Source organism: Panthera tigris, chromosome F2 (genome assembly GCF_018350195.1).
Source record: "Panthera tigris isolate Pti1 chromosome F2, P.tigris_Pti1_mat1.1, whole genome shotgun sequence".
Classification (NCBI taxonomy): domain Eukaryota; kingdom Metazoa; phylum Chordata; class Mammalia; order Carnivora; family Felidae; genus Panthera; species Panthera tigris.
The window spans coordinates 60,536,262-60,564,053 of NC_056676.1; the positions used below are offsets into that span (position 1 = coordinate 60,536,262).

General features: G+C 37.8%; 1 protein-coding gene and 1 long non-coding RNA gene across 2 annotated transcripts in view; one reads left to right on the forward strand and one right to left on the reverse strand.

The window, feature by feature from the left end:
* LOC122235015 overlaps window positions 1–22,016 on the reverse strand; it is a 53,934-nt gene extending 31,918 nt beyond the window's left edge. Inside the window, exons 1-2 of the long non-coding RNA XR_006213087.1 lie at window positions 21,920–22,016; window positions 20,534–20,559 (exon numbers count right to left, since the gene is read on the reverse strand). This is a non-coding gene — a long non-coding RNA (uncharacterized LOC122235015). The remainder of the gene's footprint in view (window positions 1–20,533; window positions 20,560–21,919) is intronic.
* A 187-nt stretch (window positions 22,017–22,203) lies between these two features.
* AARD (alanine and arginine rich domain containing protein) lies at window positions 22,204–25,996 on the forward strand. The gene is given in 5 exon segments (XM_042973474.1): window positions 22,204–22,391; window positions 22,393–22,505; window positions 22,507–22,549; window positions 25,111–25,186; window positions 25,189–25,996. Coding segments are annotated over 5 exon segments (489 nt in total). The 5' UTR covers window positions 22,204–22,223; the 3' UTR covers window positions 25,278–25,996.
* Window positions 25,997–27,792: the final 1,796 nt, after the last annotated feature.

Sequence of the window (27,792 nt, forward strand, 5' to 3'; positions counted from 1 at the left end):
AACCAAGAGTTGGTTTCTTGAAAAAATAAACAAAATTGACAAACCTCTAGCCAGGCTTCTCAAAAAGAAAAGGGAGATGACCCAAATAGATAAAATCATGAATGAAAAGGGAATTATTACAACCAATCCCTCAGAGATACAAACAATTATCAGGGAATACTATGAAAACTTATATGCCAACAAATTGGACAACCTGGAAGAAATGGACAAATTCCTAAACACCCACACTCTTCCAAAACTCAATCAGGAGGAAATAGAAAGCTTGAACAGACCCATAAGCAGCAAAGAAATTGAATCGGTTATCAAAAATCTCCCAACAAATAAGAGTCCAGGACCAGATGGCTTCCCAGGGGAGTTCTACCAGACGTTTAAAGCAGAGATAATACCTATCCTTCTCAAGCTATTCCAAGAAATAGAAAGGGAAGGAAAACTTCCAGACTCATTCTATGAAGCCAGTATTACTTTGATTCCTAAACCAGACAGAGACCCAGTAAAAAAAGAGAACTACGGGCCAATATCCCTGATGAATATGGTTGCAAAAATTCTCAATAAGATACTAGCAAATCGAATTCAACAGCATATAAAAAGAATTATTCACCATGATCAAGTGGGATTCATTCCTGGGATGCAGGGCTGGTTCAACATTCGCAAATCAATCAACGTGATACATCACATTAATAAAAAAAAAAAGAGAAGAACCATATGATCCTGTCAATCGATGCAGAAAAGGCCTTTGACAAAATCCAGCACCCTTCCTTAATAAAAACCCTTGAGAAAGTCGGGATAGAAGGAACATACTTAAAGATCATAAAAGCCATTTATGAAAAGTCCACAGCTAACATCATCCTCAATGGGGAAAAACTGAGAGCTTTTTCCCTGAGATCAGGAACATGACAGGGATGCCCACTCTCACCGCTGTTGTTTAACATAGTGCTGGAAGTTCTAGCATCAGCAATCAGACAACAAAAGGAAATCAAAGGCATCAAAATTGGCAAAGATGAAGTCAAGCTTTCGCTTTTTGCAGATGACATGATATTATACATGGAAAATCCAATAGACTCCACCAAAAGTCTGCTAGAACTGATACATGAATTCAGCAAAGTTGCAGGATACAAAATCAATGTACAGAAATCAGTTGCATTCTTATACACTAACAATGAAGCAACAGAAAGACAAATAAAGAAACTTATCCCATTCACAATTGCACCAAGAAGCATAAAATACCTAGGAATAAATCTAACCAAAGATGTCAAAGATCTGTATGCTGAAAACTATAGAAAGCTTATGACGGTAATTGAAGAAGATATAAAGAAATGGAAAGACATTCCTTGCTCATGGATTGGAAGAATAAATATTGTCAAAATGTCAATACTACCCAAAGCTATCTACACATTCAATGCAATCCCAATCAAAATTGCATCAGCATTCTTCTCGAAACTAGAACAAGCAATCCTAAAATTCATATGGAACCACAAAAGGCCCCGAATAGCCAAAGTTATTTTGAAGAAGACCAAAGCAGGAGGCATCACAATCCCAGACTTTAGCCTCTACTACAAAGCTGTCATCATCAAGACAGCATGGTATTGGCACAAAAACAGACACATAGACCAATGGAATAGAATAGAAACCCCAGAACTAGACCCACAAACGTATGGGCAACTAATCTTTGACAAAGCAGGAAAGAACATCCAATGGAAAAAAGACAGTCTCTTTAACAAATGGTGCTGGGAGAACTGGACAGCAACATGCAGAAGATTGAAACTAGACCACTTTCTCACACCATTCACAAAAATAAATTCAAAATGGATAAAGGACCTGAATGTGAAACAGGAAACCATCAAAACCCTAGAGGAGAAAGCAGGAAAAGACCTCTCTGACCTCAGCCGTAGCAATCTCTTACTCAACACATCCCAAAGGCAAGGGAATTAAAAGCAAAAATGAATTACTGGGACCTTATGAAGATAAAAAGCTTCTGCACAGCAAAGGAAACAAACAACAAAACTAAAAGGCAACCAATGGAATGGGAAAAGATATTTGCAAATGACATATCGGACAAAGGGCTAGTATCCAAAATCTATCAAGAGCTCACCAAACTCCACACCCGAAAAACAAAAAACCCAGTGAAGAAAAGGGCAGAAAACATGAATAGACACTTCTCTAAAGAAGACATCCGGATGGCCAACAGGCACATGAAAAGATGTTCAACGTCGCTCCTTATCAGGGAAATACAAATCAAAACCACACTCAGATATCACCTCACGCCAGTCAGAGTGGCCAAAATGAACAAATCGGGAGACTATAGATGCTGGAGAGGATGTGGACAAACGGGAACCCTCTTGCACTGTTGGTGGGAATGCAAATTGGTGCAGCCGCTCTGGAAAGCAGTGTGGAGGTTCCTCAGAAAATTAAAAATAGACCTACCCTATGACCCAGCAATAGCACTGCTAGGAATTTATCCAAGGGATACAGGAGTACTGATGCATAGGGGCACTTGTACCCCAATGTTTATAGCAGCACTCTCAACAATAGCCAAATTATGGAAAGAGCCTAAATGTCCATCAACTGGTGAATGGATAAAGAAATTGTGGTTTATATACACAATGGAATACTACATGGCAATGAGAAAGAATGACATATGGCCTTTTGTAGCAACATGGATGGAACTGGAGAGTGTGATGCTAAGTGAAATAAGCCATACAGAGAAAGACAGATACCATATGGTTTCACTCTTATGTGGATCCTGAGAAACTTAACAGAAACCCATGGGGGAGGGGAAGGAAAAAAAAAAAAAAGAGGTTAGAGTGAGAGAGAGCCAAAGCATAAGAGACTGTTAAAAACTGAGAACAAACTGAGGGTTGATGGGGGGTGGGAGGGAGGGGAGGGTGGGTGATGGGTATTGAGGAGGGCACCTTTTGGGATGAGCATTGGGTGTTGTATGGAAACCAATTTGACAATAAACTTCATATATTGAAAAAAAAAAGAAATGTAATGTTTTCTTAAACACTTAATATTAATGATATTTAATTTTAATTTAATGTTTAGTAGCATATTGATGAAAAGGAATACTTTTTTTGGTTATAATCTTATGTTTAGGGTCTGTATATTTGATATTATTTATCAATCAGGATAGATTCTAAAAAGAATATAATAAAAAAGGAAGAAGTTATGTTTCCCTCTCTATTCAGAGGTTTAAGAAGAGAATCTCAGGTGTTGGGGTTCCCCAACTCCTTTTGATTAATGGTAAAGGAGCATTATGAAAATATTCTTGTACAGATGGACATACAGAGTATACTTGGTATTCTTAAAAAAATTCATATAAATATTGTGGGTGTCTGTGTTTGGATTAAACAATGGATCTATTGTATGCTTGGCACTGATATGACTGAAGATTTCTACTGGCTTCCTGCATTTACCAATAGTCCACAAAGGATTCATTTACATACATTTCCTACCAACCTCACAGTACTTTGGCTGAGTTTTCCAAGTCAGGTAAACCTCTCCTATTGTTTATATTGGTGTCTATGCCAAAGAGAAGTGATTCAATGGAAAGGCAGCCTTGCAGCATATAGCTGCCAAGTTTCTGGAACATAACTATTTAAAAGATGTAAATTTGGGACCAATTCTAGAAGCAAGGAAAAATACAGGATAATGAATAGCTTAATATTTTATATTTTATGTCTCTATATAACATTTAAGCCCTAAGGAGAAATGACAATGAAATGTCAAAACAATGAATCTGAACTTTTAGACTCTATTTTAATGCAGTACACTGATGCATTCAGACTACTGCATAAGCATTCTTTACAAGCTACCTCCGATATTACTGAGGTAGAACTCTGTGTAAAGAAATCCCAGGGACTTATAGAATGGATTGTGATTGGCTTCTCTTTCTTTTTCTTCATCCCTATTATTTTTATAATACAAGTAATGTAGCATATATCTGTTGTTAAAATTGAACAGTCCTGGGCAGATGTTACGACTCCACAATGTTTTTGGGAATAGGATGCCTTCGGTGTTCTGATACTGAGTGTGGTTCCTACCCTCAAAGGAATATCATGGTCCCGAAATGTCTATTGGAACTCTAGCAATCAAATCTTTTTGATTTGAGCCTGCTTCAGATTCTGTGTCTCCCTCTCTCTCTGTCCCTCCCCCACTTGTGCTCTCTTTCCCCAAAAAATAAATAAATGTTAAAAAAAATTAAAAAAAAGTTTATATGTAGGATGATTGGAATGGAGGCAGAAAGAGAAGGTGAGTGGTGTTCAGAGTCTAGAATAGTTTTTGTGAGGGATTTGAGATGGCCAAAATGGAGTGAATTAAAGGATTATTGAACAATATGGAAAAGACAGCTGAGGCTGGGAATCATGTATTTATGATGAACATGGGCACATGGCAGTACTCGACTGCTTAGGAACAGGAGTGAAGACAATGGACAAATAGATTAAATTAGGGTTAGGACTGACAGGGTCGGGCTGGCAGAAGACCCAGAGTATAGAACGCTAGATGGTGCTGATATGAGTTAGAGAAACAAATTTACCATGGGGTTCTGGCTGGGAAAGAAGAAATATAAAGGCAGGAGAAGACTTCAAAAATTAATTTCTCAGGGCACCTGTGTGGCTTAGTTGGTTAAGCATCCAACTGGACTTTGGCTCAAGTCATGATCTCATGGTCATGAAATCAAGCCCTATGTCTGGCTCTATCCTGACAGCACTGAGTCTGCTTGGATACTCTCTCTCCCTCTCTCCCTGACCCTCTCCACTTACACTCGTGTGTGCGCTCTCTCTCTCAAAATAAATAAACTTAAAAAATTGATTTCTTTTGAATGAAATTAAGAGTCAGATGCTTAATCAACTGAGACACCCAAGTGACTCTCAAAATAAATTCTTAAAGGAGCGCAGTAAGCTACAAGAAAAAACAGATAAATAAAAACAGGAAATTAATACATGAACAAAATGAGAAGTTCAGCAAAGATACAGACAGCATAAAAAACAAAATTCTGGAGCCGAACAATACAAAGATTGAATGGAAAAAATGCAATAAATATCTTCAATGGCAAACTGGATCAATCATAAGAAACAGCAAACTCAAAACAAGTTATTTGAAATTATCCAGTCAGAAGCACAAAGGAAAAAAGAATAAAAAAGAGTAAAGAAAGCCTATACAACTTATAGGACAACATCAAAAAAAAACCAAAGATACCTATCATGGGATTCCCAGAGGTGAAGAGAAAGGGACAGAAAGCTTATTTTAAACAGTAATGGCTGAAAATCACAAAATCTGAGGAGGGAAATAGTCATTTGTATTGATGAAGCACAAAGGTTCCAAATAGGTTGAACCTAAAGAGGTCTATAATGAGAAACATTATAGCAAAACTGTCAGAAGTTGAAGACAAAGAGAATTTTGAAAGCAGCCAGGGGAAAATTACTAGTCAGATACAAAGGAATCCCCATAAGACTATAAGTAAATTTCTCAGCAGAAACCTTGCAGGCCAGGAAAAAATGGAATGATACATTCAAAATGCTGAAAGAAATGAATTGTTATATCCAACAAAACTCTCTTTTAAAACTAAAGGAGTGGTAAAAACTTTCCTAGGCAAACAAAAACTGAACAGGTTCATCACCACAAGACTTGCCTTAGAAGAGGAAATAAAATGAGTTCTTCAAGTTGAAACAAGGTTGTTAAACAACAACATGACACCTTATGAAATTATAAATTGTACTGGTAAATATATAGGCAAACAGAGAATAATGTAATAGTGGTGTGTAAATCACTTTTAACATTAATGTAAGAGTTAAAATACCAAAATATTAACAACTATAAGCACAAACAATTTGTTAATAGATACACAATACAAAAAGTAAATTATGACATCAATAACATACATGGGTTGGGAATAAAATGTAGGACTTTTTGTACACAACTGAAGTTGTTATCAGCTTAAGATATGTTATAACAACCAAAAGTTTTTTGCAAGCCTTATGATGACCACAAATAAAAAAACCTATATAGACGTAAAAAAGATGAGAAAAAAAAATCAAAGTATAGCACAATAAAAATAATCACATCATAAAAGAAGACAGCAAGAGGGAAAGAGAACAAAAGAACTATAAAACAGACAAAAAACAATGGATAAAATCACAATAGTAAGTTCTTACCAATCAATAATTACTTTCTATGTCACCAATCAAAAGACAAATAATGGCTGAAGGGATGAAAAAATAAGATTCAATTATATGAAGTCTACAAGACTCACTCCAGGTTTAAGAACACATGCTGAAAGTATAGGGATGGAAAAAGATATTCCATACAAAGGATAACCAAAATAGAGCAGGAATGGTTATACTTATATCAGATAAAATAGACTTTAAGTCAAAACCTGTCACAAAAGACAAAGAGGTCATCAGTCAATGATAATAGAGTCAGTTCAAAAGGAACATGTAACACTTATAGATATGTATAAATCTAACATTAGAGCACCTAAATACTTAAAGCAAATGCTGACATATCTGAAGGGAGAAATAGACAGGAATATAACAATAGCAATAGAACTGAACAAAACAAACCAAATGGACCTCACTGATATAGAGGAAACATTCTAAATATATATTCTTCTTAAGCTCACATGGAACATTCTTTAGAATAGATCACATGCTAGATTATAAGACAAGACTTAACAAATTTAAGAATACTGAAATAATTCCAAGCATCTTTTATGACCAAAATGGATTGAAACTAGAATTAAAAAAACAATATGAAAATGGAAAAACTCAGAAACACATATAAATTAACATATTATTGAATATCCAATGGGTGCATTTCTATACAGTAACAATGATCTATCTGAAAAAGAAATTTGGAAGACACTCCCATTTACAATAGCATAAAAAATACTTAGCAATAAACTAAATGAAGGAGGTAAAATATCTGTATACTGAAAAGTCTAAAACACTGATGAAAATATTAAAGAACACAGACATAAATGGGAAGACATTCTTTATTTATGGACTGGAAGAATCAGTATGTTAAAAAAGTCCATATAACCTAAAATGATGTATAGACTCAATGCAATCTTTATCAAAATCCCAATGGCACCCACAAGTATATGGTCAATTAATCTTCAACAAAGCAAGCAAGAGTCTCTAATGGGAAAAAAATAGCCTCTTCAACAAACAGTTATGGGAAAACTAGAAAGCAAGCAACATGCAAAAGAATGAAATTGGACCACTTTCTTATACCACACACAAAAATAAATTCAAAATAGTTGAGAGACCTAAGTGTGAGACTTCAATTCAAACCATAAAAATCTTAGAGGAGAACACAGGCAGTAAACTCTTTGACATTGGTTGTAGCAGCTTCTTTCTAGGTGCCTCTCTGGAGGCAAGGGAAACAAAAGCAAAAATAAACTATTGGGACCTCATTAAGGTAAAAAGCTTCTGCACAGCAAAAGAGACAATAAATAAAACTAAAAGGCAGTCTATGGAAGGAGAGAAGATATTTGCAGATGACATATCCAATAAAGTTAGTATCCAAAATACATAAAGAACTTATAAAACTCAACACTCAAAAAACAAATAATGCAATTAAAAGTGGGCATGAATAGACATTTTTCTAAAGAAGACATAGAGATGGCTAACAGACACATGAAAAGATGATCAACATCACTCATCATCAGGCAAATACAAATCAAAACTACAATGAGATATCACTTCACACCTGTCAGAATGTATAAAATCAACAATACAAGAAACAATAAGTGCTGGTGAGGATGTGGAGAAAGGGAATCCTCTTGTACTGTTGGTGGAATGCAAACTGGTACAGCCGCTCTGGGAAAACAGTACAGAGTTTCCTCAAAAAGTTAAAAATAGAGCTAATTTACCATCTGGCAATTGCACTCTTAGGTATTCACCAAAAGAATACAAAAATGCTAATTCAAAGGGATACATGCATCCTGATGTTTATAGCAGTATTATCTACCATAGCCAAATTGTGGACAGAGCCCAAATGTCCATCAACTGATGCATGGATAAAGAAGATGTGGTATGTATGTGTATATAATGGAATATTATTCAGTCATAAAAAAGAATGAAATCTTGCCATTTGCAACAACATGGATAGAGCTAGAAAGTATTATGCTAAGCGAAATAAGTCAGAGAAAAACAAATTCCATATTATTTCACTCATATGTGGAGTTTAAGAAACAAAACAAAGCGGGGGAAAAAGAGAGGGAGGCAAACCAAAAAACAGACTCTCAACTATAGAGAACAAACTGATGATTACCAGAAGGAAGCTGGGTGGGGGATGGCTAAGATAGGTGATGGGGATTAAGGAGAGCACTTGCCGTGTGAAGAGCACAAGGTGTTTTATGGAAGTGCTGAAGTCACTATATTGTACACTTGAAACGAATATTATATGTATGTTAACTAACTAGAATTAAAAAAAATCTCAACAGCATTTTTTAGAGAAAAAGAAAAAAAAAAATCCTAACATTCATGTTAAATCACAACAGACCCAAAATAGCGAAAGCAATTTTGAGCAAGAACAACAAAGCTGGAGGCATACTTCCTGATATCAAAACATATTATAAAGCTACATAATCAAAACAGCATGGTACTGATATAAAAACAGACATATAGATTGATGGAGCAGATAGAGAGCTTATAAATAAACATGTAGATAATTAACAACTTGTCTTCAACAAGGGTGCCAAGAATGCATAATGGAGAAAGGATAGTTTCTTCAATAAATGGTGTTGGGAAAACTGGGTATCTACATGTGAAAGAATAAAATTGGACCCTTATTTTACACCATACACAAGAGTTAATTCAAAATAGATTAAAGACTTAAGTGTTAGACCTGAAACCACAAAACTCATAGAAGAAAACATAGGGGCAAAGCTTCTTGACATTGGTCTTGGCAATGATTTCTTGGATATTACACCGGAAACATTGGCAAGAAAACCAAAAATAGACAAAGGGATTACATCAAACTGAAAAGCTTCTGCACAGCAAAGAAAACAATCAAAACTATGTAAAGACAGCCTATGGAATCAAAGAAAATATTTGCAAACTATACATCTGACAGAGGATTAATATTGAAAAAATATAAGGAACTCATACAACTCAACAGCAAAAGCCATAATAGCCTAATTAAAAAATAAACAAAGGAAGTGAATAGACATTTCTTCAAAGAAGACATTCAAATGACCAACAAGAATATGAAAAGGTGCTCAACATCACTAATCCTCAGGGAAATACAAACCAAAACCACAATGAGATAAAACTTCACACATGTTAAGATGGCTATTATCAAAACAAAAACAAAGATAACAAGTGTTGGCAGGAGTGTGGCAAAAAGGGAACCCTTGTACACTGTTGGTGGGTATGTAAATTGTTATAGCCATTATGGAAAAACAGTAATGGAGGTTCCTCAAAAAATTAAAAATAGAACTACATTATGATCTGGCAATCCCGCTTCTGGGTATGTACACAAAGGAAGTTAAATCAGGCTCTGAAAGTGATATCTGCATTCCCATGTTTACTGCAGCAATTATTCACAATAGCCAAGACATGGTAGCAACCTTTACACCCATTAATAGATAGATGGATAAAAAAAAAATGTAGTGTACACACACACACACACACACACACACACACACAGGAATATTATTTAGCCATGAGAAGAAAATCCTGCCATTTGTGACAACACAGATGAAACTACCACAGATGAACCTGGAAGACATCATGCTAAGTGAAATAAACTGGAGATAGAAGGACATATTCTACATAATACCACTTATATGAGGAACCTAAAATAGTCAAACTCAAAAACAGAGAGCAGAATGGTGGTGTTCAGGGGCTAGAGGAGTGGGCAATGGGGTATATGGCATACACAGTTTCCTTTATATAAGATGAATAAATCCTCAAGATCCACTGTACAGCATACAGCCTATAGTTAACAATCTTATACTTACTTAATCCAAAGTTAATCCTATACTTAATCCAAACACTTAAAATTTTGATGAGAGTAGATCATTATTATCACAAATAATAAAAGAGGAAAGGAGTAAATTTTTGGAGGTGATGGATATGTTTATGGCATAGATTGTGGTGATGGTCTCATGAGCGTATACTTAAGTCCAAACTCATCAAGTTGTGCACATTAAATATGTTCAATTTTTTGCATGTCAGTCACATCTCAATAAAGTTTGTTTTTAATTAAAGAAGTTAAACTTTACAAGCTTAAAATAATAAATATTTATTATCTTGAAATTTCTGTGTTCAGGGATTTCGTATTCTCTTGTAAGGATGCAATCAAGGTGTTGGGTGGAGCTACAGTGTCATTTGGAGGCTTGACTGGGGGAGGATTGTCGTTCAAGCTCATGCACATGGTTGTGCCAAGATTCAGTCCCTCATGGCTACTGGATTGAAGACTTCAGTTTCTCAGTGGCTCCTGACCAGGGGCCTCCCTCTATTCCTTGCTACGTGGGCCTCTCCATAGATCAGCTCACTGTACAACAGCTGGCTTTCTTCAGAACAAGCAAGAAAGGAGATAAAATTCACTCTTTTTGTAAATCTAATCTTAGAAATAACATCCCATTCCAAGAGACCATTTTAAAGGCTGCCTACCTCCAATACTAAAACCATTTCTGTCAGTTATCACCATTTCAATCAAGTTGTGTCATCAGTTACAAAAGGAATACATTTGTTAACATACTTCCTTGCTTGGGTATTCTTTGAATGGTGCATTGCACTAAGTACAGTTCAACAAACGTTTATGATGATTCCATAATATTTTGATTTTACTGAAAAGAAAATTAAATCTTAAAATGAGGTAGCAATGTTTTCCAGCAGATATTGCTTCTTGAGTACTAATAACTATTCTTAGAATTGAAATTGCCAAAGAAAATAGTTAACTTGTATATCTTATTCTAAAATATATTTATTAAAGCTGTTTGGACAAATTTGACATTTATTCTATGTCTCAAAACTCTTGAATGTCACAGTACACAAAAGGCCCTACAGAAAAGTGCCATAAGTTTTCTAGTTTCTATGATTTTCTGGTGTCATGTTTAGTTGAATCTTAGAAAAAGGCTGTAATTGAAATGTCTTCAAGATACAGAGCATGAAGAGAAGATAAACAGCCAATGCTATATTAAAAGAAACATATCTCTTTTTATACTTGCTATAGAAATGAAGTTGTGATATTCTTTTCAGACTATAAACTGACAGTCTAAAATTATACAGTATCCTGAATATGAGCTTTAATATATTCTCTGTCAATAAAAAAGTTACTGTTATCTATATTTCATACATGACTTTCATAAGTCATTTAAATTCATCTAATAAAAGAGCAAATGTATTTGGACAGATACTAGAAATGCTTTGTACCTTACAAGAACTAGATTTTTCTTGTTTGAGGCAAATAAGCTTCTGTGCATCTCTACAGAAACTATTCAGTAAAACTTCTATTTATTAGATAAAACTCAGTCTTCTGGATGTCTTTTGCATACTACTTTCAGAAAAGGAAATAAATCAAAAAGAGAAACTGATACCAGGGCTTTCAAGAAAGCAAACATCCTAACCTCCTTGAATTACTACATATGTTTATTTCTCAATCAAGCTATATATTCATGACAGGCGAGCTTCCACTCTGCTTGATGCTATCTTCATTTCAGGACCCAGGATGAAGGGGCTGCCTGCCTTAAGACACTGAAGGAAAAGAAAAGGCGGATTGTGTGATGGCACCAAAGATGTCACTGGGAAGCTGCATATGTCCCTTCTGCTCACAGTTTACTGAGTTAAGCAAATCCTGTGACCAAGCTTGAGGTCAGTGGAGTGGAGAAATATAATCTTCCTGCCATAAGACACAGAGAATATCTTGAACAGTAACACAACTTACCATACAGTTACAAGATGCGATGGGCATGATTAAATGTGTCCTATATGATCACTGACAATTTAAAATGGTCATCCAACCCACTGGAATGGGCATTGTCCAACTCGATTTCACTGTTGTAGGTCAGACCTCATTCAGTTTCCCTCGTAATCCTAACACCAATTCTCCTGGATCTTTTAGATCACATAGTACTGTGATGTTCATTGATGCAATGTTCAGAAACATGTGCCTATGGCAAGAACCCCACTCACATCCCTTATGTCAGATGGAAGAACCACATTTATAAAGGTCCTATTTGGTTCAGTGCACTCTTGGGTACTTTAATCTACTCAGCAACCAAGTGAGAAAGAAAAGATTATTCTCATTTTACTTGTGAACAAATCAACCCTGACAGCTTATACAAAGTCACGTGGCTAGCAACATGTGAAACTGGGATTTGAAACCAGCATTTTGACTTCAGAGTTCTGGAAAACTGTCCTAGAAAGACAATGACTACATTTTGGACATTCCATAACCAATAAGGAATTTTTGCCAGCCGCAAGACAATATGACTGTGTTCCCCAAACACTTTCAAATGGCTCAAGCCACTAAACTGTTCACTGAAAAAATTACAAGTATTTGTTTTAAGCCTTATAAGGAAAATTTCCTCTCTCTGATGCCTAGAGAAATATTTTTTTTTTCTTTTTGCACAGAGCACTCAGAGGCATTCTGTTTGCAGTTGGAAAACATAGGGCCCATTGCTCAAAAGAATAATTGTCAAGGGATGGTTGAAGACGAGGCAAAGAAGTGGAATTAGATCTGAGGTTCCTAAGGCACAGCTAAAGAACACATAAAAGGGGTGCCTGGGTGGCTCAGTCGGTTGAACGGCTGACTTTGGCTCAGGTCATGATCTCGCGGTCCGTGAGTTTGAGCCCCACGTCAGGCTCTGTGCTGACAGCTCAGAGCCTGGAGCCTGTTTCGGATTCTGTGTCTCCCTCTCTCTGACCTTCCCCCGTTCATGCTCTATCTCTCTCTGTCTCAAAAATAAATAAACGTTAAAAAAAAATTTAAAAAAAAAGAACACATAAAAGAACTGGGGACTAGGTTTCCTAGGGAAAGGTGAACAGGCAGGAAAAAAAGATAAGAAATGAGTTGCAACAAAGGTAGATATTAAATGATGAATTTATGTAAGAAGATGCAGAGAGACAATTGGGCTTTTGTGTAAGGAGTTTCAGGTTTTTGTTTGGCTGCTGTTCTGCATGAATTAGGAAGGGAGATAAGGAAGATTGGTCTAGGTAATAGGAATAAACAAAATTTAACTTTCAACCTCCTCTAGCTGAGTTTTAAGGCTTGATGTGGTATAAGGGAAAGAGCATAACCCTTGGAGCCACCTGGATCTGGAGTCAAATCCTACCTCAGCTGTTTCCCTGCCTACTATGTGACCTTCGGCAAGTTTCTTACTTTCTTTGAACCTCAGGTTTCCATCTGAAAACAAAACAAAACAAAACAAACAAAACAATCTAACACAGAATTTTTGTGATTAAATGACCTGTATCTGTGCCATATCTGTAGGGCATCTGTATACTACATCTATATTTGTGTGTGTGTGTGTGTGTGTATACACATATATATCTGCATCTGTACTTGTATCTGTGTCCACATCTATCTAATGCTTAAGAAATGCTCTATGAATGTTAATTGCCCCTGCTGTATCAATCAGTTTAATCAATATTTACGTGTATCTTTTATGCTAACATTGTGCTAGTTTCTAGAGAGGACGAAAAGGTGATGAAGATCCAGAAACTGTCCTTAAGAAGCAAAAATGAAAAAGAGACATAGAGACCACATAATTCCAGATATTACATGATTTCCGAAAGTTGGCTGAGACTGCTGAGTTCAGAGACTGACAGCTTGTTGCATTTGGAGTTGATGTCATGACCTCTCAATGAATCATGTGATCCACTTTATACAAGTACACTGATAAAATATGCTTCAAGGCCAGTTCTTTTTCTTTTCATTAGAAGATACTGTACTCTTTCAAGCAAGCCTGACTTACCCTTTTGGACTCACTGTGGAAAATTTCATTAACTTACACATGTTTGCTTCAGGTGCTAGCCTAGTCAGTGCCTTCCTCCTTCTCTGTTTCCCCTTCCTCCTTTCCCACTATTCTGCTGTTTTCTTTCTCTTTCCTTCTCTCTTTTTCATTCACGTAACAAAATTTTATGTAGTGCCTATTAACTGTAGGTACCATTTTAGGCATGGGGGATATAGTTAACAAGAAAATATTTGTTCTCATGGAGATTATGTTCTATTAGGAGAAAATAAACAACAGCATAGGAAACAAATATATGACAGTTGGTGTGTTAAGAGAGAAAAAGCAGGATAAAGACACAAAGAATGACAAAAATGGAGGCATGTATATACACTAGATCAGGGAAAGCCTCTCTGATGAGGCAATATTTGAGCACAGACCTGAACACAGTAAGGGAATTAGCCATCCACATAACTGGGAAAAGAGAATTCTAGGCAAAAGGAACAACAAATTCAAAAGCACTGAGATGAGAACAGCATAGAGACCAGGTGGCTGGGGTGGAGTAAGTGAAGGAAAGAGAAGAAGGAGATGAGATCAGAGAAATGGAAGAAATGCCATATGGGATGAATTAGGCAGAACCTTGTAGGCTATGGCAGAACATTGGACTTTATTCTAAGATGGGAACACACTGAAGATTTTGAATGAGGTGGCATGATCTTCTTCAAGGTGAACAATGTAGGGAAGAAAAATAAGGGCAATTATGCAGGGTAAGACCCTATGCCAATAGTCTAGATAACAGGGAGTGGGAAGATTAGTCTAGAATGGTAGCAGTTAGACACTCTTTGATTTTGGATCTTTCATAAAGTACAGCCATGTTGATAAATTGCATGTAGGGTGAAAGAGGGAGAAGCAAATTGTGGGTGATTCCAAATTTTGTATTCTGAGTAACTGACAGAATTGAATTTCCATTCTATGGGGATGGGGGACTGAAATTATAATATAAATAAGGGATGTGGGGAATCAAGATTTAAGAGTGAGATATATTAAGCTGAAAACCCAAGGGTAAAGATAGAGTTAGAAGAGATATCTGACCTAAAGATAAAAGTTTGAGATGTTGGCATACCACATAGATAGTAATAAAAGCCATAAAACAAGATGAAGTCACTATGCAGTGAGGAGAGAAAGACAAGAGAAGAGGTACAAGGAGAAAACATGAAAACATTCTAAATATAAAAAACTCAAAGATGAGAGGAATCAGTAAGCAAGGCTCAGAAGGATGCTCACAAAAACTTCCTTCAGGGACCACTGTCCTTCTTTGCCTGATATCCAGTGTCATAAAGTCTGTTCTATCATATATTTTGTGTTTCTTGGTTGTTCAGAATTGAGGATAAATCTAGTTCATGTTACTCTATCTTTACAAGACACAGAAGTTGTATCTTTGTATCTAAAGTGCATCTCCCCTGTAAAAAAAGTAATTAAAAACAAACTGCATCTCTTTTAGGAAGAATATATTTGTTTCTTGCTTTTGTCATCTCTACCTTTTAGTTGGAATATTTAGTACATTAATATTTAATGTAATTTTTGATATGATCTAATTTAGATCATTTTACTTGTTTTATGTTTGTTCCCTTTCTGTTTTGATTCTGTGTACCCCATTTCCTACCTCATTTTGGATTAATTTAATGTTTTTAGAAAACCATTTTAGTTTACCTAATGGCTTAAAAAAACAGACTTTATTTTTAGAGCAGTTTTAGATTCACAGACAAATTAAGCCAAAAGTACAAAGAGTGTCCAGTATTCCTGTCTCTCTCCAGCTACATAAACTCCCCACTATCAACATCTTTCACCAAAATGGTACATTTGTTACAACTGATGAACTTATACTGACACATCATTATCACCCAAAACCCATAGTTTACATTAGGGTTCACTCTTGATGTTACACATTCTATGAATTTTGACAAAGGTATAATGACATGCATCCACCATTGAAGTATCATACAGAATAGTTTCACTGCCCTAAAAGTCAATATGCCCTGCCTAGTCATCCCTCCCCCTCCAACTCCTGCAACCACTGATCTGTTTACTGTCTCCATAATTTTGCCTTTTCCAGAATGTTATAGAATTGGAATTATACAGTATACACCCTTTTCAGATTGGGTTCTTTCAATTAGCAATATGCATTTAAGGTTCCTCTATGTCTTTTCATGGCTTGATAGCTCATTTCTTTTTAGCTGAATAAAAAGAAATGATAGCTCATTTCTTTTTAGAATTCCATTACCTGAGTGTACCACAATTTGTCCATCTACCTACTATATGATATCTTGGCTGTTTGCAAATATTGGCAATTATGAAGAAAGCTGCTAAAAACATTTATGTTCAGGTTTTTGTGTGGATGTATTTTTAACTTCTTCATACAAATACTAAGGAGCATTATTGGTGGATTATTTGGTAAGAGTACACTCAGTTTTGTAAGAAATTGCCAAACTATTTTCCAAAGTGGCTTTACCATTTTGCATTCCCAGCATCAATGAATGAAGGTGCCTATTGTACCACATGCTTCCCAGCATTTGGTGTTGTCAGTGTTTTTGATTTTGGCCATTCTAATCAGTGGATATTGATATCTCAATTGTTTTAATTTGCAATTCCATAATGACATGCAATGAGCATCTTCTTATATGCTTGTTTTCTGTGTATCTTTGATGAGGTGTCCAGGTCTTTTACCCACTTTTTAACTGGGTTATTTTCTTATTGTTGAATTTTAAGAGTGATTTGCATATTTTGGATCACAGACTTTTATCAGATACATATTTTGCAAATATTTTCTCCCAGTCTGTGGCTTGTCTTCTCATTTTCTTGATAGTGTGTTTCACAAAGCAGAAGTTTCTTTAATTTTAATGAAGTTCAGGTTAGTATTTCTTTTATGGATTGTGCCTTTGATATTATATCTAAAAAGTCATCACTATATCCAAAGTCATCTAAATTTTCTTTTATCTTCTAAAAGTAGTATAGTTTGCATTTTACATTTAGGACTATGATTCATTTTGAATTAATTTTTGTGAAGGTTGTAAGTCTAGGTCTAGATTCTTTTTTTTCTTCTTTTTGGCATATGGATGTCCAGTTGTTCCAGGACTATTTATTGAAAAGACTGCATTTTCTCCATTGTGTTGTCTTTCCTCTTTTGTCAAAAATGAGCTGCCTGTATTTATGTGGATGTATTTATGGGCTCTCTGTTCTGTCCCACTGATCTATATGTCCATTCTTTTGTCAATACCACACTCTTTTGATTACTGTAGCTTTATATTAAGTCTTATAGTCAGGTAGTATAAGTCTTCAAATTATGCTCTTCTCCTTTAATATTATGTTGGCTATTCTGGGTATTCTGAAATTCTGTATAAATTTAGAACCAGTTTGTTGGAATGCACAAAATAATTTGCTGAGATTTTGTTTGGTATTGCATTGAATCTATAGATAAAGTTCGAAGAACTGGCATCTTGTCAATATTGAGTATTCCTGTCCAGGAACATGGAATATCTCTCCATTTATTTAGCTAAGTTTCATTTTTTCAGTTTTGTAGTTTTTCTGATATAGATCTTGTACATATTTTGTTAGATTTATACCTAAGTATTTCTCTCTCTCTCTCTCTCTTTTTTTTTTTTTTGGTGCTAATGTAAGTGGTAATGTGTGCTTTACATTTCAAATTCCACTTGTTCACTGCTGGTATATAGGAAAGTGATTAACTTTTGTATATTCTACTTGTATCCTGCCAACTTGATGTAACTGCTTCTTAGTTCCAGAAGTTTTTCTGTTGATTTTTTTAAATTTTCTACACAGATACCCATTCTATCAGTATTTTAGCTGTAACTCTTGGCACTATTTTTTGGTGGTTGCTCTAGACTATAAAATATATGCTCTTAATGTTTTACAGTGCACATAGGATCAATACCATACCACTTCACATAAAATATATAGCTCCATTTATCCTCAAGAGGTAACCATCGGTTTGTTCTTTATAATTAAGAGCCTATTTCTTTGTTTGCCCCCTTCCCTCTTGTTTTCCCCTTGCCCATTGTTTTGTTTCTTAAATTCCACATACGAGTGAAATCATATGGTATTTGTCTTTCTCTCACTGACTTATTTCACTTAGTTCTCTCTAGCTCTGTCTACTTCATTGCAAATGGTAAGATTTCATTCTTTTTTATGGCTGAGTAATATTCCATTGTGTGTGTGTGTGCGTGTGTGTGTGTGTGTGTGTATATATATATATATATACACATATATATGTGTGTGTAGGTATATATATGTATATAGATACATATATACATACATATATAGACACACATACATATACACATATAGAGAGATCTATATCCATATCTATATCCATAATATCTATATCCATAATATCTATATCTATATCTATATCTATATCTATATCTATATCTATATCTAATCTATCTATCTCACATCTTCTTTATCCATTCAGCAATTGATGGACATGGGCTGTTTTCATAATTTGGCTGGCTAGCTCAATTGATGGAACATGTGACCCTTGATCTTGGGGTCATAAGTCTGAGCCCCACGTTGGGTGTAAAGTCATATATTTTTTGAAAAACAGGAATGAAAGTCATTTATATATATACACAGACATTTATAATTTCTTATGATTCTCATTCCTTTGTAAAGGTCTAAGTTTTCCTCTCCTATCATTTTACTTCAGCCTGGGGTGTTTCCTTCAGTTAGACTGGTAAGAAATTTTCTTAGTTTTCTGCTACATCAAAACATGTTTATTTTGCCTTTGAAGGATATTTTTTTTTTTAATTTTTTTTTCAACGTTTTTTATTTATTTTTGGGACAGAGAGAGACAGAGCATGAACGGGGGAGGGGCAGAGAGAGAGAGGGAGACACAGAATCGGAAACAGGCTCCAGGCTCCGAGCCATCAGCCCAGAGCCTGACGCGGGGCTCGAACTCACGGACCGCGAGATCGTGACCTGGCTGAAGTCAGACGCTTAACCGACTGCGCCACCCAGGCGCCCCCTTTTGAAGGATATTTTTGCTGGATATAAAAATATCTGTTAAATCTTTCCTTTTTTCTTTAAAAAAAATTTTTTTTAACATTTATTATTAAGAGACAGAGCATGAACAGGGGAGGGGTAGAGAGAGGGAGACACAGAATTGGAACCAGGCTCCAGGTTCTGAGCTGTACAGCACAGAGCCCAATGTGGGGCTCGAACTCACAAACTGCAAGATCATGACCTGAGCCGAAGTCGGATGCTTAATCAACTGAGTCACCCAGGTGCCCCTTCTTTTTCTTTTGAGAGAGAGAGAGAGAGAGAGCATGAGCAGGGGAGAGGGGTGGGGGGGGTGGAGGGAGAGAGGGAGGGGGAGGGGAGGGGGGGAGAGAAAGAAAGAAAGAAAGAGAGAGAGAGAGAGAGAGAGAGAGAGAGAGAGAGAGAATCTTAAGCAGGCTCCACACTCAGCATTAAGCCCAAGACAGGGCTCGATCCCATGACCCTGGGATCATGACCTGAGCTGAAATCAAGAGTTGGATGCTCAACCAACTGAGTCACCCAGGTGGCCCAAATTTTTCCTTTCTAAATCTAAAAAATATTGTCCTAATATCTTCTAGCTTTCAATTTTTCTAACAGGCAGTCAGCAGTCATTTGAATCGTTTGCATATATTTTTCCCATGGAAAATTAAAAATATATCTGCAAAGTTTTTGAGACACTTGAAAAGGTGGAGCCTAATTTCCCTCCATTTGAATGTAGTCCAGACTTAAAGACTTTATTCTAATAAACAGAATAAACAGTGGTGGAAGTGAATCTGTGTAACTTCTAGGACTAGTCATAAAAATGTAGTTCAGGAAACAAAGAGCTTCTATCTGGCTTATTCTTGATCTCTCTGTCTTGTTCTAAGGGAGGGTGGGCACCATAGTATGAGGACACTCAAGCAGTTCTGGGAAAGGGTTCCCAAGGAGAGGAATGAGGTCACCTGCTCACCATCAGCACCAATGCCTGCCATGTGAGTGATACATCTTCCACGTAGATCATCCACCAACCCCAATCACATCCAGCTTCAAATGACCACAGTTTTGGTGACATTTGACTACCATGCTATGAAAATCTCAGATCATAACCTTAGCTTTTTTCAAATTCTTCTCACAGAAAATGTGAGACATAATAAACATTTATTGTTGTTTTAAGCCAATAAATTTGGGGGTGATTTGTAATACAGCAACGGATAACTACATTTCCTAACTAAAATGTCTCTACATGTTATAGTCACTCTAATTCACCAATGCTTCAATTCACTTCTACCAAAAAAAATTGTAAAATTCAAGATACACTGTAGCTGAAAAAATCAATCTATGGAAGGAAATTATTAATTTTTGATAACTCCAGTCTATTTTAAAATACCATTTTGTCTTTCTGGTTTACCTTTCCAGCCTGAGCACCTTGTATAATGTCTGGTATATAATTAGACATTGATTAAATATTGCAGAATGAATAAATGAATTTGCTCCTCCAGGTTTTAGCTTCTGGAGGGTAAAATCTGTGTCTTATTCATGGTACAATACTTAACACTGAACAAATAGGCCCCGTTTGCTGTTGAAGTAAGTCAAACTTACCTGAAGTTCTTGTTGAAGTAAATGATCTGGAAACAGAAGAGAAAAATCATGGCAGAAAACTCATTTTAAACATTTATACTGTACATTGACCAGTGCTTATTTTCAAGCCCCACCTCCTATCACCGTAACAAACAAAAAACCCACCAAACAAAAATACCCTAAATTTATATACTCTGTCGGTTCCTCACAAACCTTAAGGATTTTTACAATCTCCATCACTAGAACCCATCTTCGAATATTTCTAGAGAATCTTTATGAAACAACATACAATGATAGGTATTTGTGCTTACATTGTAAACTATTGTTAAGATGTTGAATTTGGCAAATTAGCCTCAGAGGCTAATTTGGTAATCTGAATTCCTCCTTACCTAGTCAAAGCCTTAAACCATTTTAGTAGAGCTGAATTTTATGAGCATAGGCAGTTTGAACACCTCATGCAACATATAAATTGAGCAACTACTTTTCCCTCTTGAGGCAGTGTGCATATTTAGGTGTGGTCCGGTGGTTTACAGCACAAAGCAGCCTTCCTAGGTGCAAATCCCCACTAGACCATTTAACCAGCATTGCCATCTTTGGCACACAGCTTAACCTCTGCCTTAGATGCCTCATCTGTAAAATGCAGAAACTAACAGTACCTCCCTCACAGGACCGTTGTGAAGAATAAATGAGTACATGAGAAGTGCCTGGCACATCGTAAGCACTAATAAAAAATAGTTCTTATTGCCTTCAATGCCTACCACGAACCCAGATCGTTGCAGGGGACTTGTAGATCTTTACTGAACAAATGAGTAAGATAAGAGTACTGTATGAACATCTCTGCCACATTTTTTGGAGGGGAGTGGGGGGGACTGTGTTCGTGAAAACACAAAGGTTTGGATTGTTTCTTTTTAGAAATTCTCCATTAGATCAAAATGAGGCAGTTGATTATGCTCATTGAAAGAGGACATACAAGTCATACTAGCACATGATTACATTGAATTGGGAACTATGAGACAACACATGTTGGGGTAAGAGGAATTTTCATGGTTCATTTCAGCCCCTTCATAAACTTCATGAAAGCGGCAGAAAGTCAAATATAAAAAGGAGCACAGAGTTTCTGAATATCAAGTGCTTTCTGCACTGTTGGGCACGTGGAAAGGCTATTCTTACTAACTCAGAGAGACAACTTCCCAGACTGTGAGCAACACCTGTGGAGAGGTTACGGGCCTAATTAGACTTTAAACCCCCAACACCAGGCCACAGTGCCTAACCGACCGGAGAAAAGTCAGAAAAACGTATTTTACAGGAATGGAGTATTCAGTAATCAAGGCAACTGGGGCAGACTTTGTGGCAAGATATTCTACGTTTGGTCCCAAACCTTCCGTCTGTACCTCAACTTCCACCTACCCGGAGAGATACAAGTCTTCCTCTTAGACACTCCAAGGAGCAAGAAGTGATCCAGTTGCAACCTCTTCGCGGAGTTACGGGGAACCACCTCCTCCGATTGCCGCTAAAATGGGAGGAAGGCCAGAGATGAGGCTGGGAGAAAGGAAGCGCCTCCGAGGGGCTGAGCGACAGCCGCGTCCCACTTGCCAGCGGTCCCGTCGGTTCTGTTAGTTACCCCCGTCCCCGCCCTCACCCGCCCTAATTCTCGCACTTGGAAACCAACGGTTAGCAATACATGCCTGGAATGGGCCCAGCCGCCTCTGGAATGGGCCCCGGGGACTCCGGCAGCCGCAGAGAAGCGACTTCCCGGGGACCCCACGGAGACCCAGTCAGTGTTGGGCTTTGGCCCCGAGGCCCTTGCCCGACGCGCGGCTCCCCCGGGGGCAGCAAGCGCACGGACGGCCAGGAGGAGGCCTCCGTCGCCCCCATGCCGGCTGCCGGAAGACCTCAGGCGGCGGCTGGCGGGCGCCTTCCAGCTGGCTGTGCCGCGAGGGGGCTCCCGGCGCCCCCCGGCGGAGGCGGAAGCGGAGGCGCAGGAGGAGCAGAGACCCGAGCGTCTAGAGCGCCCGGGCCGGGCTGCAAGCCGAGCTGGTGAGAGCGCGCGTGTGCGACCGGCTCTCGGCGACACCGTCGCCTTCCTCCTCCCCTCGGGCACCAGAGCCTTGTGGTCCATTTGAGGACTTGAGAGGCCGCGGGGAGCTTTTCCCGGAGAGGAAGAGATGAGAGCGCGCAGCGAGGTCGAGCTGGGCACTGGCCGTCGGTCTTCTGGCGCCGGCCCCCGGCTCCCGTCCGGACTCGGTGCTCACGCACCCACCTCCCAGCGGCAGCCTGGAGCGAGGAGGGCCTTCGGGACCCGGGGTGATGGCACCTGCCCGGGGCCGAGTCTACTAGAGACACACCCAAGACCCCAGTGACCAACCCCTCCAACTTGTTCTATATTTTTCTGCCATATGGAAAGCTCCCTGTGGGGTGGGGAGGAGGTGGAGAATAAAATTCCAAACAGATGAGGGTTCAAATCCCAGCATTAACATTTACATGCTCTTCTAGTTCCTACTGGGTCTAGGACTTCAGGAATGGTAATGAGCAACTTTGGGTTTCAGTTTACTTGTATATAAAATAGAGATAATAACCTCATAGGACTGCCATTAGGATTATATGATAATGTTATATAAGCATCTAGAACATAGGCACTATTCAGCAGCTCTTATTATTATAATTATTATTTTTAAAAATTTTTTAACGTTTATTCATTTTTTGAGAGACACAGAGTAAGAGCGGGAAAGGGGAAGATAGAGGGAGGCACAGAATCGGAAGCAGGCTCCAGGCTCTGAGCTGTCAGCACAGAGCCCGTCACAGGGCTCGAACTCACGAACTGCGAGATCATGACCTGAACCTAAGTCTGACGCTCAACCTACTGAGCCACCCAGGCGCCTCTTTATTATCATAATTATTATAGACCTTGGAAACGGTACCAAGAAAACAAAAACAAAAACAAAACCCAGAATGACAAATACACAGGTATGAAAGATCAAGGTTTTTTTTTTTTTTTTCCAGAAAGAAGCCAGCAATTTTCACACATACACAGATATTCTGTTCTTGGGTTCTAGACCGTGGTCAACATCTTGATCAACCATTTCACCAAGGTGTATGACTGGTCATGAGGAAGAGGCAAAAGGGTCTGGTTGCTTTACCTTAACACCATCACCACTAGAAGAAGCAGTTTCTGATAAAAGGCTGTTACCAGATTTCTGTAGGAATCCACACACAACCATACGCATATGTCCATGTGTCATGTGTTAGGGTGGTATTTGTGTAAGGAACAATGGTGAACAGGTTCAGTTAATTTAGAGACGTGTTGCTATTTGTCAGTTATGCTATTATTTGTTGTTTGGTCTTCTTAGGATGCATTGATTTCTAGGGTCTGAATTTTGAGAGTTCCATATACCTAAAATTGTAGGCAAATTATGTATGTGCATAAGGTGCACTTCTGACCAGCTGCAGTGGGGGCTGGTGTGGAGACAAGTGCGGGAAATGAAGCTAGAAGACTAGGGCAGGACTGGAGAGCACCTGTGCGGTACTGGAGAACTGAGGCTCCCTGGAGACAAGGGGCAGGGGCTTTCTGTGTGGCTCACTGTGTTACTCTTAGCGTGCTGTATGTTCATTTACTTTGTCCTTTGCGAATTCTCTCGCTATCAGAAAAGTGGTTCCAGGTGCTGAAGAATAAAAAAACAAAACAAAACAAAAAACCGTGGCAGAGGAAACTGAAAAAAATTTTTATCCAATGATTTTACTTTGCAAATTGGGGTGGGGGAGACCAGTATTTGCTTTTTACCACGCTGGTTTGTCCTGGGGTGGTTCTGTTGGTGAGTTGCTGAGGGTTTTAAGCCGAGAACAGGGTCCTCCTGTATTAAACAAGGCCCTAATTGAAGAAATTTGCAAACATTTAATTATTAGTTTTTAACCACAAAATAAAGATTATGTTGGACTAAGCTTTGTTGGGCAGTTTTATAGGTAAACTGCCCTAGAGATTTATTTTTTAATACATGAGGACCTTCATAAACCCCCACTGGAGGAGGGTATAAATCAGTCTTGCTGTATAACAGATTTCACTCTAGAGTGAAAATTGTTAGATTATATAAGTACATATAACTGCACATGTGCCTCTAAGGTGTCGTTAAATGGTTTTGCTCGGCAGGGTGACCATTTAAAATCCTAAAAACTTGAAATGACAAGTACCCAAGTAAATGGGCCCAGGTCCTGAGAGCTCAGGTGGCCCTGGGCAGCTATCCTGTGGCTCAGAAAGCTCATAAAGATAAATGATTTCATTGCAGATCACACGCCATTGCTTGAAAACAGCCTTCCGTGCACAGGAATTTTTCATATGGACAGCTTTGTGCGTCAGCTATTTTTGTTTTCATTTCAAGGCCATTTCAAAAGCTATTTGTATATCTGGATTTTACCTTGTCGCATAGAAAGTCAGTTTTATAGCCAGGCCAAACAGTCAGAAATGGAGAATAAGATGAGAAATACATCTTTCTTGATATCTTATTTTCCTTTCCTACAAAGTCCTTATTTTTCCTGTGCAGAAAGCAGTTTCATTTGATCCGTTATCTCAGGCTAATAAAAATCCTTATTCTTTTTCTAACTTTTAGCTGGAAATGCATTTCCAAAACCACCAGCTGGCCAGAACTTTCCTGGATTTAAACACGAAAATGTCGCAGTTGAAAAAGGGTATGAACTGTAAATTGTATCCGAATCTCAAAGCCCTGAGGAGAACGTTGTGACTCTGAAAGAAGAATATGCACACTTGAAGGTCTGAACCCGAAAAGTAACACGACTTCAAAACAATTCTGCCGCTTTGAGAGAAAGGAGAGAGAAAATGGTGTGTTATCAAGTTTAAAAGTTATATATTCATAGTTTTGACTGGGAAATAGAAATGCAAGAAAAATATATTGAAGAATGCCTAAGGCCAATTTCTAGCATTCTGTCTTGTGCCACCTCAACTTTGTGTCATTACCTGAACTTTTAGAATCCATGCAAGTTTTTGTTTTACTTGATTATTCTTGGTTTGTCTGTCCAGTTAGCTCTCAGTATCTTCCCCTGCCTCTTTTTTATTTGATAATTATGTCCACCTAGATTCTAACCATACCCTTAGGGTAGAGTCTGTCAATACAGATGCCCCACCTCCCTGGATAGAGTCACTCAGATCAAGGCAGATTGATCAGCTTGTCCTAGGAGCTTTTGAAGTAAAACAAAAGAAGTGGATGAGTATTGCCTGATGGTAGAGGCCATGGGGTGGGGGGCTTGGAGGCTGCTGGTGACCACCATGTGAGAAAGTGCCAGCTCTAGTGAAGGAGGTTGAAACTGAACCAGAGTGCACAAAAGTGAGGGAAAGAGCCAATTTTCCTTGTCCCTGGGGTTGAGCTGCATAAAATCCCAGCCCTGAATCCCACATGAAAATACTGTGATATCCTCCCAATAAAATCTCCTTTGGCCTAAGTCAGTTGAGTTGGATTTTTATGTCTTGCACCCCAAAGATTCCTAACACAATTCCTTTGTTAAGTTTTTAGGACTTAAGAAGATTCATGTTGAATTAGAATATCTATCTTATCCCTAAAAGTATTGCCTCTGTAATGCAAAAAAATAAAGTTAATAAAAAAAAAATAGTTGCAGATTTAAGTGATATTCACAGTGGTCATTATCTGTAAAAATAAATATTAATTTACAAGACATATAATTTTATTATTTAAAAATAAAAATTAGTTGTTGAAGAGAAAGGAGAACAGAATGGACATGGTCTTTCTCTTAAAACAAACACAAATTGTTTTATGTGTGTGAGGATTTGAGGATTATCTGGACCACATTTCATTTGTCCTTAACTTTTTTTTCCCACTAGAAGTGAATCATTCAAGCCTTTTGGTACTTTATTTCTTCCCTCTGTAAAACTGAGGTATTACTATGTTCAACTTATAGGACATTGTCAGCAAGCAGTGGGTAGCATCCTGATATCTGATCTCTGGATTTCTTGAGAAATTCTCCATATAAGCTCTTGGCTGATAAATATCCACTGATTTCTTAAATCATTTTCATAAAATAGATTTTCTATATGTCTCTCCCTCAAAGTTACAGAAATTCTGGGGAAAGAGTGGAATTCCTTGTGATCTGTTCTTTGAAAAAAATTCTAATTTATTGGAGCAGTCATTCTCAAGTACATTTTTAAGGTTAATATTCATAAATTGTGATTTTGTGTTTAGAAAATATTCAAGATGATTCATTTTATGAGTTAAGTTCCTTACAGAATACAGAGAAGCTTATACTGATTAGTTTTCATGTGAATAATTCAATTATACTGATAATGTACTCTATCAGGAATCAAAAGAAACTTAAAAGAGAACTTCTTTAATGTTTGTTTAACTTTGAGAGAGAGAGAGAGAGAGAGAGAGAGAGCGAGCATGAGCAGAAGAGGGGCAGAGAGAGAGAGGGAGACACAGAATGTGAAGCAGGCTCCAGGCTCTGAGCTGTCAGCACAGAGCCCCATGCTGGGCTCAAACTCACTAACCACAAGATCATGACCTGAGCTGAAGCCACGCTTAACTGACTGAGCCACACAGGTTCCCAAAGAAGAGCTTCTAAATAATGGATCCCTGTCTTCCACTTTTTCAGACATAAAGGTGCTGATCAGTTTATTGTAAAGTTTTTGGTCACTGCTTCTCTGTCCCTCATCCTCCCTCTCCCAGTCTTCTAGTGATAAGCTTTGGATCACTGTATCTTTTAGGAGTGACAGATGCAGAAACAGAATAAGAAACTTTTTTCAAAAGCCTCTGGTTTGGGGGAGCCCTAACCGGTGGAACTGGCCTGGGATATCAGCTGGCCATACAGAGATTAATGAGAGCCCGATATGTGGGACACTACCGTTATTCCAGGTTTTTGCTTTGTTTCCCCTTGCAAAGTGAATTCTCTCATATGACATCACCTGGTTTTTGTTTGTTTTAAAGTAGCAGAAGCCACATTGTTTTAATATTTTTTCTTTACAGTGGCACTCATCTGTTTGTTGTTAGCTTGCTGGATTCTGGTCCTGTCCGCTGTGGCACATGGAAAGGCAGCAGGGACACTTTTCCGAGGGATGTGGATGTGCCTACAACAGCTACATTTCCTGGCTTTCCAGAGTGTTTAAACAAGCTAGGGCAATAGTGTGACATTTTAAGGAAATACAAGGTGGAAGGGACCAAACTAATGCCAGCTGGAGGGGAAAATGAGAAAATAATTATAGCCTAAATTATGCAACAGGGAAGCAGCAAGTGGATAAGCCAAAGAAAGTAAGATGTTCATACCAA